Source organism: Rhopalosiphum padi, chromosome 4 (assembly GCF_020882245.1).
Source record: "Rhopalosiphum padi isolate XX-2018 chromosome 4, ASM2088224v1, whole genome shotgun sequence".
Taxonomy (NCBI): domain Eukaryota; kingdom Metazoa; phylum Arthropoda; class Insecta; order Hemiptera; family Aphididae; genus Rhopalosiphum; species Rhopalosiphum padi.
In genome coordinates this window covers 12,192,595-12,206,899 of record NC_083600.1, presented here as the reverse complement: position 1 = coordinate 12,206,899, position 14,305 = coordinate 12,192,595, and the positions used below count along the sequence as shown (strand labels likewise).

The 14,305-nt window shown below is 27.7% G+C and overlaps 1 protein-coding gene across 5 annotated transcripts in view; it reads right to left on the bottom strand.

The window, feature by feature from the left end:
- Positions 1 to 14,305, bottom strand: part of LOC132928883 (hepatic leukemia factor-like) — a 56,951-nt gene that overhangs the window by 21,643 nt on the left and 21,003 nt on the right. The window contains exon 1 of one of the 5 annotated variants that reach the window (XM_060993821.1): positions 8,209 to 8,336. The exons of the other annotated variants lie outside the window; for them this stretch is intronic. Within the exon in view, the coding sequence (XP_060849804.1) occupies positions 8,209 to 8,317 (109 nt within the window). The 5' untranslated portion in view covers positions 8,318 to 8,336. Of the gene's footprint in view, positions 1 to 8,208; positions 8,337 to 14,305 lie in introns of those variants that run through there. 5 annotated transcript variants of the gene reach the window in all.

Below are 14,305 nucleotides of genomic sequence, written 5' to 3'. Positions count from 1 at the left end.
ATTATTAACATGCAATTAAATTTGAAACTATTAAAATGATAATATAATAATAATAATAATATATCTAATAACTTAATTTTATTAATAAGTAATATTGTATAAATAATTATTATTAAAGCTAATTATTATTATAGTGCAATACACTAAAAATCATAATTTATAACGATCGAAGTGCATAAAGAATGTACATTATTTTTGCTGTCGTCCGATCGTTAATTTACTCCTAAAATACTTTCAAGTAGTTAATTCGTCGAACAAACAAGACAGTTGTGTTGCTCGCGCGTTCGAGGGGACATCGAACAATCACCACTGACCGGTTACGCGTTTCATCAAGCGGTTTAGTAAAATGTCTCATATTTTGTACCTTTGTACCACACTTGCGTAAAAATATTATATATATCAGATGTTAGCAATCCTACCAAAATACAAAACACTAATGATTTTCATTTATTTGTTACAGTTCTAGTTTGCAGCAATACCGCGATGATGTCATGCAATATTATTATAGTAGGCACATTTTGTCTACTATATATTTCAACATTTTTGTCGTCAGTTTGACACAAAAATATTAATTTCCATACATTGTGTAATATTGCTTTGTATATATTTTTCTTCTATACGCGCTTATTGCATTATTATTTTGAATAATTTGTCCCTTTTGAAATAATTTCTGTCCGCATTACACGACGTGCAATACAACTACTATATGGAACGGCCATTATATACGCATAAATGATATATCTTTTTCGGTTAAATGTTTTATAATAATAAAAATAATACCTAATGGTAACAACAACGACAACAACAACAACAACAAGGTATTAAGTACTTTGTTTACCAAACCAAATGTTCCCGTATACAGAAATATTACACTTGTGACTAGTTATGTGGTATATTAAAAACGATAGTTTATAAATATATATATATACATGTCTGTTTTACATATTTATAAGACGTTCGCCGCTCCGTATCATGTCGCAATCCATTAGGTTATTAAAAACATGTATTATGCTCGCGCGATTTTAGTACATAAGTTGTGTGCGCTGGAAAAAAATCGTTTTCTTTTTCCCTTCGTTTAGGGTTCCCGGGTGCGTACGAACGAATCGAAAAAAATGACAGAATAATATAATAAAAACCGCCGAGGGGATTTCACTCGGTGCTCGCAACGTAGAAAACGGGCCGGAATACGCTTCGCCGGCGCCCGCCGTACCTAACCTAATATTATTATAATAACGACGGGCGCCGGTCACGCCAATCTCGGGGGACGAACGTATCGTTTTTTTTTTTTTTTTTATAATATTTTTCTCCCGTGTCCAATAATATATATGTATGTACATATATACACGAGCTGGGCCTCCAATGGCCGATCTATCCTAGGTAATATAGGTACCTTCGTTAATTTGTCTTCGTCGTCACTCGTCAATCACTTAAAAACGTAATGTAGTTTTTTTTTTTTGTTATATATTTTTCAATGTTTAAGGGACGACCAAGGGCAGCGTGAATGTGATGTTTCGTATATTGCTATTTAATATTAATAAAACCTCCGCCGCGACATTATAGTTTTCGTATTTTACTAATTTACTATAGCCCCGCATGTGCGGTCTCCGTCTTACTAACAGGCAACAGCATATAAAGGTAATATAACCATGCAAGTCTTACCTTTAGAAGAATTCATTTTACTTAGTTATTTTTAATATTAAAGTGAATTGACCTATGATTATATCAAGTTTAATGGTACGAATATTATTCAAGGCTTCACGAATACTCTTTACGTTATTTAAAACTGTAACTAGTATTGTTGTACGTATTAAAATGTCTAAAACTTTTGCTTCAAAATTATAATATCGTAAAAAGCCTGCGCCGAAACCCTGTACAATATTCTTACCTTTCAATTTGATAATAGGTCAATTCACTCTATCGTTAAAAATGACGGAGTAAAGTAGATTTTTCCGATCGTAAAATTGGCCATGTTCTGCGTTAGCGAGACGGAGACGGAGAACATATGCGACGATGCCGATCCGGTCGACCAAAGAGGAGTTTTCCCGTCGGTTGTGATGATGAACGCACACGTTATAAGCGTACAGGTTAGGATACCTGCTTGCTTCACACACAACCAACACACACACACACACACTACCCGCCTTACCCGCCAATCTACACGGCACTGCCACACACATCACCCGGCACCCACTCTTCCCAGTCCGACACACCGACCGCCCGACCGTTCGCTAACCTAACCAAACAGGACACGTGTCCCGTACGCACGCATCATTGTCTGAGGAACCCCACCCCCCACCCAACACCAATCGGGCCAAAAAAATGTCGATCGGTTCGAAGAATCACTCGATACAATGCATAATGCACCAGCCGGATTATTGCCGTCGTCGTCGTGTCGATAAAATAAAATTATCGCCGTACATATTTTGTTGTGCGGTAGGAGGCAAGAAATTTGTTCGGTTCTGAAACGCTGTATAAATTATACATTGTACCCGCTATTTGTCGTGTGTCGTCCTTGCAGCGGAACGCTTTTCGAAACACGTGTCGCCCGGAAACTCATGATGCCACACGCACTACGACGCGCAGCAACTAGCTGTTGATACGATCCGGAGGAATGATATAAATTCAATTCTGATTCGAATATTTTTTATTGTCTACTTTAATAGTTAAACCATACTTCAGCCATTTTCTGTACATTCTGTGTTACGATATCAAAAAACTCCCGAAACCCGAGTTAACCGTTGTACATTATTAAATTTACTATGCAATGCCGTTAGGGATGTATTAGTATATTACTATGGATAATATAATATACTATTGGTATACACCACACTACACGGTATATGAAATAAAATAATTGAAATCATTTTTGGATCAAAAATTTGTTGGATCTATATCATCGCAATATTAAAGTAATTGATAGTACATGCACCTATAGTAGGTATATATTATACATTATAAGTGGCACATATTTGTAATATTATTAAAATAAAAGAATGGTTTTGTCAATTGTACTGGATAATTGCTGACTAATGTACAGTTATACTCGACAAAAGAAAATGTCATTATTTTAATTTTAAACAAGCACTGTCGTTATTAAGTAATACTGGCTTATGTTATACTCATAATTTATTACAATATAGATATTTCAGCATCGATAGGCGATTACTAACACAGCACATCTTACCATGTATCTTACCATGTACGACTAATGAAACACATTTATAAGTTAATACCGGTTGACACCTTAAAATTAATAAAAAATGTTTAGTTACACAATAAATTTCAACCATGATATTGTTGGTTTGAGAGATTAAAATTTATTTCTAATTATGCGAGTATTTTAGTAAACGGAATAAAAATCCCCAAGAAAAAAACCACCAATAAAGAATCCAGAAAAAAGATCCTCGAAATAAAATATTATGTTTCCTAATACTTTAAGAACTTTAAACTATTTTATCGAGGTGCACAGTGTAGTATGTAGGTACATTTGATAATATAATATAAGGCGATATTACGTACACCACCCATATTATCTGTAATACTCACAAATACGATTTAGATGCTCACTATCTTTAAATAAATAGGCATCACCATGTTTTTAAATATTGTACAGTACAATAAAAATTAGCAACGATTTTAAGTAGATCACAATAGGTAATCACTACTAATCAGTATACATTTTTGTTATACACGACACACAAGAACAAAACGACAAGGGAAATTTTAAAAACGAATAATAAAAATTTTAAAATTGCACGGAAAGGATATATATTACCATTTTCAAAAAAATTTCCAATTTTATACATTAGAGATATTCTAAATTTAACTCTTAAAAGTACCCGAGTGTATTTAATACTTGTTTGAATATTTTAAATCCAGTATTTGTTGGTCTTGTTCATGAGTTTGTACATAGTACTAATAGCTGCGGTGGTAACTATAGAGTTAAAAATATAATGAATGTAAAAGCACAACTATCCTGTACAAAAACTGAGTCAAATTTAAACTAAGGCTGTGAATAATGTACCAAATGAAGTATTAGTTTAATTACCTAAATACCACGTAAGACGGACAATTCGAGACCACCGAAATTACAAAGATCGTTCTAAACCAGTGTGCATAGAAAAGATTTTAGTTATTGAAGGTGACTATAATAATATTATACATAATGTTAATTAGTTAGAATTAATAGTTTTAATTTTAAATACAATTTATACCATATCATACCAGGTGATTGACTTTATATGATTGACTCACTATTTATATAAAACTATTAAAATTTTTGAAAATATATTTTTTTTTATTATAATTTTTAAAATATAACATTAAAAAAAAATATAGAATATTATTCTCATAATTATTTTTCTATTACAAAATTATAATAATATTATAATTTATATAATATATAATATACTTTCTTCTGTAGTTTTATATACACTATGCTTTGTTTATAATATATTTGCATTTATTTGGAAAAAAGTAAAATTTATAGTTATGTTATTTCAAATACAAAGTTAACTATTTTTTCTAAATTTAAAATTATTAATCATAATACTATGTTTAATCTTAAATCAAATAAAATAACGGATAAACATAAGAATAATTATGTATAAAAAATAATTGAATAATTGTAATAAAAATTATTTAAATTGCTTTTTATTGAAATAGAACGCCCTAATCTGCTACCTATAAATTTGTTATTAAATATTAATAATATTTTAATAAATGCAAGTGTTTAAAACATTTTTATTCAATAATTTTCATACCATGGTTGTGTGATATTGTATTTTGGGGATTTTTTTTCAAGGGTCTAGGATTTTCATTCCGCAATTCTAATTATGCGAGTATTTTATATCTATATTATATTAGCGATTATTGAACATTTTACCGTGTAAATTTCTGCGTCAAATCATGTACAGCCAAATATAACATATTTATTGAAATACCAATTTACTAGTTATTAATACACTTTTATTCGATACGTTTGTGGCATAGAAATTTTAAAATGATAATTTAAGATCTGATATAGGTGCAAGTGATTATAGACTATAGTGGAGTTATATGACTCAATATTAAGGTTACATCTTTAAGTTCTATCGCAATATCAAATAATTTCAATAAGTAATAATGCCGTCGTAAACATCCAATTTCTTTCTATAACGGCTAAACAACTCAACGATTATTAATATTTTACAGTACCAACGAAAACAATTGTAGTCCTATGTATTAATTGTGTATAATATAATTACAACATATTAGGCTTAAGTTTATTTATTTATGAATACTAAATGGAAAATTTAAAATTGTAATAACATGGTAATACTGTAATAATAGAGAGTATTACATATAATAGTGATAATAATAACAAAAATAATTGTAAAATAAAAAATGGTAGATAATTTAGTCCAATTTTAAAATATTACTTATTATTATGTGTATTTAATAAAATAATCATGTTTAATTGTTTTTATAACAAATAATTATTGATACATTTTATTGATACAAGTTATCTATATACTATAGATTCTATGGGATAATAAAGTAATAATAGTTTTTAAAAATCTAAATCACAACCATAATACAACTGGAGAAAGTAGTTGAAATTGCCAATGACTTCATAAATTAAGAAAACAGTTATAATATAAGCGATATTTGTCAAAAACCGGCAAAAGTTATTCATTAAGAACTTTCCAATTATGATATATTATATTTCCTACACTAATGATATATAAATTAAATTAGAAAAAACCATCTGTTGTGAAAAATCATTGGCATTATTAAATTTGCCTACATTATTTTATGGCATTTTTAAGTGATTTTAAAAATATAGTCATGATGTAAGCATATATTGAAATTGTTTTTTATTCTAAATAATCATCGTATATTACAAACTTATAATTTTATAAATGTAAATCTAAAACATTTTCAAAAATATATTTTTTTTTTTTTTATTAAGATTAATATTTAATTATTATAATAGTACATTTAAAATTATTATACTGCGGGTGATTCATCATGCATGGTTGCTCCCATATTTATTTATATGATAATGAATTTATAAAATTATAATTTTTGAAGTATTTTAATTTGGACCATTTTCACAAATTATAAATGTTGATGGGTTAATATTAACTATTAAAATGTTTTCCCATACAAATCGTGTAATATATATATATATATATATATATATATATATATATATATATATTATTTTAAGATAATCACTCTGCTCAGAATTGTATGAATTTGGACGCGCAATATAACTAACTTTAAATGAATTAATAACAACAATTAAAATCAAAATACATAAAGCATTTTAATATTATTATTTTTGTTTGTATTTAAATTAATTTTTTTAAATGTTAAATTACAATTGATTAACTATCACAAGTGTTTTTCTAATAATGGAAAACATAAGGTCAGTTAATGTATGATTACTAAGTGCTTTAAAATGGTAGATACTATAATATCAATTAACAATTATTGGTCAATTATTTTTTTCAAATTTATCAATATGTTGGAATTATTATCTATATATTGATAACATATTTAATAATGTACACATTTTTAGAAATAAAATTAAAAATAAATAATAAACTAATAGTTTTAACTCTTAATACAATATTTATGACTAAATATATAATATATAACTTAAAAACTTTTCATTCATTATTCTTTTATAGTACAACTTATAATACCTTTACCATATCTTTTAGTGTAATTTTTATTTAAAAATAAGTTGTAATAAAAATGGTTTTATTTAAATCGAAAATATACTTTTTATCACTATTTTATAACATATAAATTATAGTGATAAAAGTTTATTTAAAATTAAACTTAAAATATTATTGATTTTATGATATTTGAAAAGTTTATAAATCCCGTGGGATATTTAAAATTATAAACGCCGCAATTTGTTCTTAAAAATATTATTTTTATACAACTAAAATGTGTAAATATTAATTTATTAATTATTATCTATAGTTTATCAATTAAAGTCAATTTTATTTTACATAAATAGCTGTATGTTCAATGAACTTATTTTAGACAATAGGGTTTTATTATAAATAAATTATTTATGTACATAAAATATTATCTGTACGTGTGGATTTGAAATGATTTTGCTTATCATTGGATACTTAATATTATACATTCTAATAATTTTAATTACCAATCTCGATATTTAAAATGGAAATAAGACGCCAGGACGGTGTATCTGTACCTAACTGTTTTTCTAAGTCTTTAAAAATCCCATTACTTCTTATAATAGTATTCCTATTTTAAATATACGCTATGCTTGTAATTGGGTTACAGTTTATTACTATTCAGTGTTAATTAGCTAAAAAATAATGAAGTACGTACCTATGGGTACTATTATAATAGTAAATAGGAGAATATATATATATATATTATATTTTTATATATGGGATAATAGTGAATGATTATTAAATAACATTATTAAAGATCCAAAATAGTCAAAAATATTTAAAACATTTCATTTTATGTAAAATATGACTCATAAATTTTTAATTAAAAACTATTCAATAGCTTACAAAACACAAATACTAATTAACTAAACAAATACAACTGAAAACTGATCATAGACTATATAGTAAAGTATATAGTATATACTATGTTATAAATTGTAATTAACTAATTAGATAAAAAAATAAATAAATAATGTTTAACGTTTATAGTCCATCTATTACAGCATAGTTATTTTTTTATTAATCATAATACCATCATATTTATTTTTAATACTTAAGTACCTATATGGTTACATTGATAAATAAATAAATGGTATATGTAGAATTTTAGATATATACGTATAAATAAATAATAATGAGTATGTAACTTGTGTAGATTAATATCAAAACAACATAATATAGTTCTGAGATTCAAACGTTTATCTGATATATTTAGGTTTAGTTTCCTATGTGATACGAATTGTAAACTAGTTAGTTTTTAGTTCTGTAAAAGTACCCGCGGGACTGTATTATAATACCAATCATACTAGTGTCGGGCCACACTATCCGTTTTCACCGGTTCGGCGTCTTATATTATGATTAAAAAATAATATTATGAACAGAAAAAATAAAATGTCTATACCTAATAACCATAAAAAAATCATTTATAAACTTTTTGAACTGCGTTAAAAAAAAAAAATGTATACATTATTATTATATAATATATCGTGAGGCAATTATATACCTGGTATGGGTATGAGGTAAGTTTTTGACGGGTAGTACTCGTGATTGGAAACGGTCCATTGGTTATTTGACATCGGTGACTGTTGTTTGACTTGACGGTTTTGTATCATTTCGAACGTTTTAATCAAACATTAAGAACGACACGTAAAACAGCTTCCGATCGTATAGATGATTGTTCGTTTTGTACAGAATATGTATTTATAATTACGGTAAACGCGGATAACAACGAAACCAACAGGGAAATATATTGAAACGGCAGACGACGAACGCACGGTGTGTTTAGACTGGGCTACGGAACGTCAATCTGTGCGGGACAAAACTATTCAATTAATAGGTAATTATATTGTTACGCGTATTGGTGTCATTGGTGATATCCGTATCGGCCGATTCAAGTGCGCGTATATGTACAAAATGTCGGTGCCGGTCCTAAAGTCGACGCACAGACGAGATTACAAAAAAAAAAAATGTATAACAAAATTATTTTATTATATCGACGCGTGTTTATTTCGTAGAGTAATGCTGCTGTTTGTGCGGATGTCTTATAGGATAAAACGAATCGTGAACGCGCGCGCCAAAGAATAATATTTCGCTAGAAGAATATCGGAAACCGACCAAAAAAAACAAAAACAAAAATAAGACGGAAAACCGCGACGGATAAATGGGTCGTCGATCGAGTGTGATTAGTTATTTCGTAGTGATATATGCGCGTGCGATGTGATACGGGTGCCGCGGTTTTTTTAAATGATGCAACTTGCGTAAGAAAATGATATCATTGCGTGTCATTCGCCAATTGTTACGATTGATATTCTTTTGTCGCAGGAAAAAAATATAAACTCAGCGTCCGTAAGCGCAGTGTACATCCATCGCATGCACACAGACTTGACTAACTATTGAACTGAAAACCTGGGCTGTATATCCCAAATGACAGAGCAGGGTGCACGGACCCACGTGCTGTGCCGTTATGTCACGTGTACGCTCAACGTGAATCGTATTCTAAGGATACAGACTTTTCTTTGTCGACAACTTTCTATACTGAGTATCGAACTTAAAAATTCAATTATACGGTTTATGAAAATACGATTTCCCATACCGGGTATTCATAACGTTTTTCTTTGCGATTTCGCGCTGCAGCCCGCAGACTACATTAATTAATAGCATAACAATAAAACAAATACTATCGACTGGTACACTACACAGCAACGCTACTATATTATTGTGGTACACGCTTTATACGGGTACACTGCTAAACACAAGCGGCCATATAGATGCATTACAACGGCTTATAGAAAAACTCTCAGTAGGTATTCGGATACCCGTAACGCAGTTCTGCCGTTTAATTAACACTGCTTAATCTCAAGCACAGAATTGACGTTCAAACGTGTATTTTATTTTACACACTCGACGCTTGTCGTATAGTCAAAACGACTAAATATTTCCGTGCGTTATTATTGCGATATACGTATAACCCGGTCACCAGAGGAGATGTATATACCATATCACGTATTATTTTATTTGCCGTTGGGTCGGTTGACTCGGAGAGTAATGCACCTTTAACTGCGATGATGCAATGTTTCTCATCATTACGTAGGACATACATTATTCTCTATTGAGTTTTTTTTTCTCCGCCAATAACTTTTGTTGTTATATTATCTATATAATATTGTGTAGAAACATTATATACAATTTATAACTAAAATCAATTCGGCGTTTATAATTTAAAGTAAATATAACGGAATGAAAGAGACTGCAGTTGAAGCTGTGTCATATCCAACAGTCTTCCCAATAATCTATGTATATACATATATATATATATATATATTCTTTAAAGAATAACGTGTATAATGTTAAAACTGACAGGTGCACATCTTTTTTTTTTAAATCGTATCGATATGCCTAAGACTGTTTCAGTTTAAATGTCGTATTCGTTAAATACTATACTCCCACGCTGTAAATTGTATTACGGACAAGTAATTTTCGTGATATCAATCATCTTCTTAATAATAAAATCTAAATTTCTATTTTTAGGCTTATATACCAGTGTCTGATATTTTGTACAATTATTACATAATTAAATAACTTATTTTTTTTTTTAAAAAACAAGTCAAAATGATATAAAACAATAATTATCCTAAACTATTAAATAATTTTGGTTTCTCGTTTATAAACATGAAAATATTGTGGAAAAAATCTACGTCTTTTTCATTAGATCGTTGTAATAGTGCGTACATAGTACCTACATCTACATATTACATTATTTCAGGTCAGCGAGTTACAAATATGACATTACTCATTATTATTTATTAATATATACTCTAGAATAAATAAATATTATGTTGGTACCTATACGTATGCAACTGAATTTGAATGTATCCATACTGGATAAATGGATTGCGCCATTTGATGTCGAAGAAATTTAAATATATCGCTATTTAAATTGAACACAAAGGGTCAATATTCTTTGTTAGTTGGGGAAAATAATGCCAACACCCCCTTCCATCACTACACACATATTGGTAGCAATAACACAATAAAAATATATATTTTAGGAAAACATTTATTAACAGAGATACATTAGTATTGCCTTTATGTTACATCTCATATTATACATTTTCACGAAAATATACATATCATAATATATTATTAATTTAAGTGTTCACGAATATTTATTTTCTCTGCAGACATGATAATCATAATTCATAAATATACAATAGTATAAATAGGTATACCACACGCGCGATTTCTAAATGAACATGGTATAACGTAATATTATTAAATTTTATCCTATTATGATATGCTTGGTTAAGGATGTTGTATTATCAATCACTATAGTTAATAGAAGAATACACATTTTGTATCAAAGTATCAATAAATACGAGTAGTGCGTGTACGCCTAAACTTAATTTGAGTAATAGTTGAACATTTTAAACCTGTCATAAAATTGAAATATTCGTTTCTTTGAGTGTAATTCGAATATAAAGTATATAATGTATTATAATGTTTCCAATGAAAATATTATTCAAACGTATTATGCAGCCAATATACATTTGTCATACACTCATATGTATAAGTTAATTCTTATCCAATGATATAACAATATAATATATTACAAGACGTATGCGTGTATGTTTCTGCAACAAATGCAACCTTATCACAAAACAAACATATTTTAAAGCAAATAAACGTTTATTTATTTTATAATAAATAAAATGTTTGGTTTCGAATTTTAAACGTAAAATTAAACATTATAGTAATTTTATTGTAGGTATTTCAATAAAGTTGACCGTATAGAAACTTAAAAATATCACTTCAACTCATATTATCATTTCAATATACAATACAATTTTCAAAATATTTGGACCAATTTTAAGTTATTGATACCATTTTACGATACTTCAGATCTTCGATATATTGACTATGATAAGTTCTATATGATATTTTAGGTATAAATTAGTTCAATCTACCGAATTAAGAAAATTCGAATAATAATATACATAAAATACACGATTTTCAAAACGCTGATTTGTTAGATGACCTATTCTGATTGATTTATTAAGTAGTCAGCTATAAAATTTACATTACGTTAACACAGTAGTAGTGTAGTTTCTAATGACTACATTAGAGGTAGTATATAGGTATTTATATTTTTGGTTGTATGTTTTTAGTACACAAGGTCTTATAGTCTGTATACATTTGGTTGTATTAGTTAATAGTTAGTAACGCCTATTATTGTAAGAATTATAATTTCAGTACTTTGTTGATTTTATAATTTAAGTCTTTAACAAAGATAATCAATAACCATTGTAAGAAAATTATTTATTGTATAATATTATGTACCTCTATCAAAATAATTTTTCAAACATAAAGTTACTCGGTATAATCATTCAAATTCGAAAAAAAAAACAATAGCCTGAACACTATTATATTGAAAAATATATTATTTATCTCATTGACTAAGGATAGACATACTATATTTTTCAAATCTTAACGGTTACCGGGTGCCAAGACGAACTGGACCGGCTATACCTACGTCAACTGACTCGAGATATGGTTTACATATTTTCTTTTATTTAAATTTAATAGAAATAAAACTAAGTTGAATCCAGTTTTATACACAATAATATTATGATACATTTATTTATTAAATCATAACTGCATACGTCATAGAAATTAATATTTTTTTCCTAATAATGTTATCATTAAAACCTTACTAAATTATATGTTAATGTACATAATTTCAATGTACCTGTATTATGTATTTTGTATCTACCTATACTTCTAATCATAATATTATAATGTATATAACCTGTTTATTTTAATCAATTATAATAGGCCTGTGCGTTTGTTAGATTATCCATGTAATATTATAAAAGTATAGGTATATTGTAGTTTTATGTTCATTTCGTTATACGTGATATAGATATAGTAGTTAATGACCACGATAGTGTATACATTTTTGTAATCGTGAAAAAATAATATATTATGTTGTTCGATGATTTATTACTTGATATTAGATTTTATACCCGACATGTCGCTAAACTTTAAAACCAGCTTGGCCAATATATCTATAGTAGAAATTGAAACGTATGCAATATTTATTAATTGTCGGATATGTATACAGAATGTTTTAGTTGAATAGTGTTCGATCTTACATGGAATACCTGGAATTACCTTTTGTTATTTTATATTCTGTAACTTGAGTGTGATTTTCACATTGAAGATTTGTGTGGTTAGATTATTATACTAGTAACATAATATTCTTTATAGTAATTTATCATACTTTGGAAAAATATTCTATTTCGTCTATATCTATTTCTATTAAATAGTTCTTTTTATACAATTTATTGTGTATACTGAATACAATATAACCAGTACATAATGTCTATCTAGCTATTCAACTAATAGAGAACGTGTATAAGATATTTACATTTTACTCGGATGGTTGAAATATTTTTTAGTACCTGTTTATAATAATAAATTATTCAGTATAATTGAAAAAATTTAAATAATCGTTTCATAAAATTAGCTTACTATATTAAAAACACATAATATATTATGAATATAAGTAATAATATATACATAATATAGTAAAATTTTAATAATATTGATGCTTTACTACTTAGTACAACTAAAATCGTGTATACGAAAATTTAATTAACAATTTTTTACTTATAAATTTTAATCTTGCAAATTTAATAAAATAGAAATATATTCTTTTAGTTATATTTGATATTTTTAAAAGTTTAGCATAAAAATTATTTAGGTAGGTAAAATAATTATTATAAGCTATAAAAAAAAATATATATAAAACATTTTAAATCATATAAATCGATATCATAGTAATTTATATTAGGCATCTACCCAAGTCCCACGGTATAATATTATGAGTTTTATAATGCGTATCTCAATGTCTAAACCTGAACACGTTGTATTCTAAACAAAACTATTATCTTACACATGCGAATGAAAAAAATAAATAAAATACGCATTTAACAGTTAATGTGGCACGGCTAGTTTGCCTTGAAAATTATTCTGGGCCATAATATCGTCATCGTATGTTTGGCCGTTGTATGCCGTTGATCTTCTTTCATGATTTTTTTTTTTTTTTATAATTCATACAAATGTTATTTATGTGTTGTATAAATTGACGTATGCTATTACGAAAGTTAACATTTTTAACAGTGTATCGCAGAAGTATAAATTATGCATGTACTCTGTACATATTATAGGTATATGTATAATAATGTGTAAATCCATACAACATTACAATGTACAAATATTATACACGTATAATGCAATATATATATATATATAGTTAATCACGACCTGATGATGTTGGACTGCAATGTGTAGGAAGAGAGAAACTACTATAGAGGCATAATATATATAACGGCCAAACGATAAAGATTTATTCAGTAATCTCAGAAACAAAATGTGCTCTCTCTCTCTCTCGCCCATATTACTGGAAATCAATATTATATGTACATACCATTTGCGTGTTGATATGTGAAAGAGAAACCCCAGACGTACAGAATGTTTGACACGGCGAGGTCAAAATTGTGCTATTGACTACGGTATCATAATATTATATTATACTATTA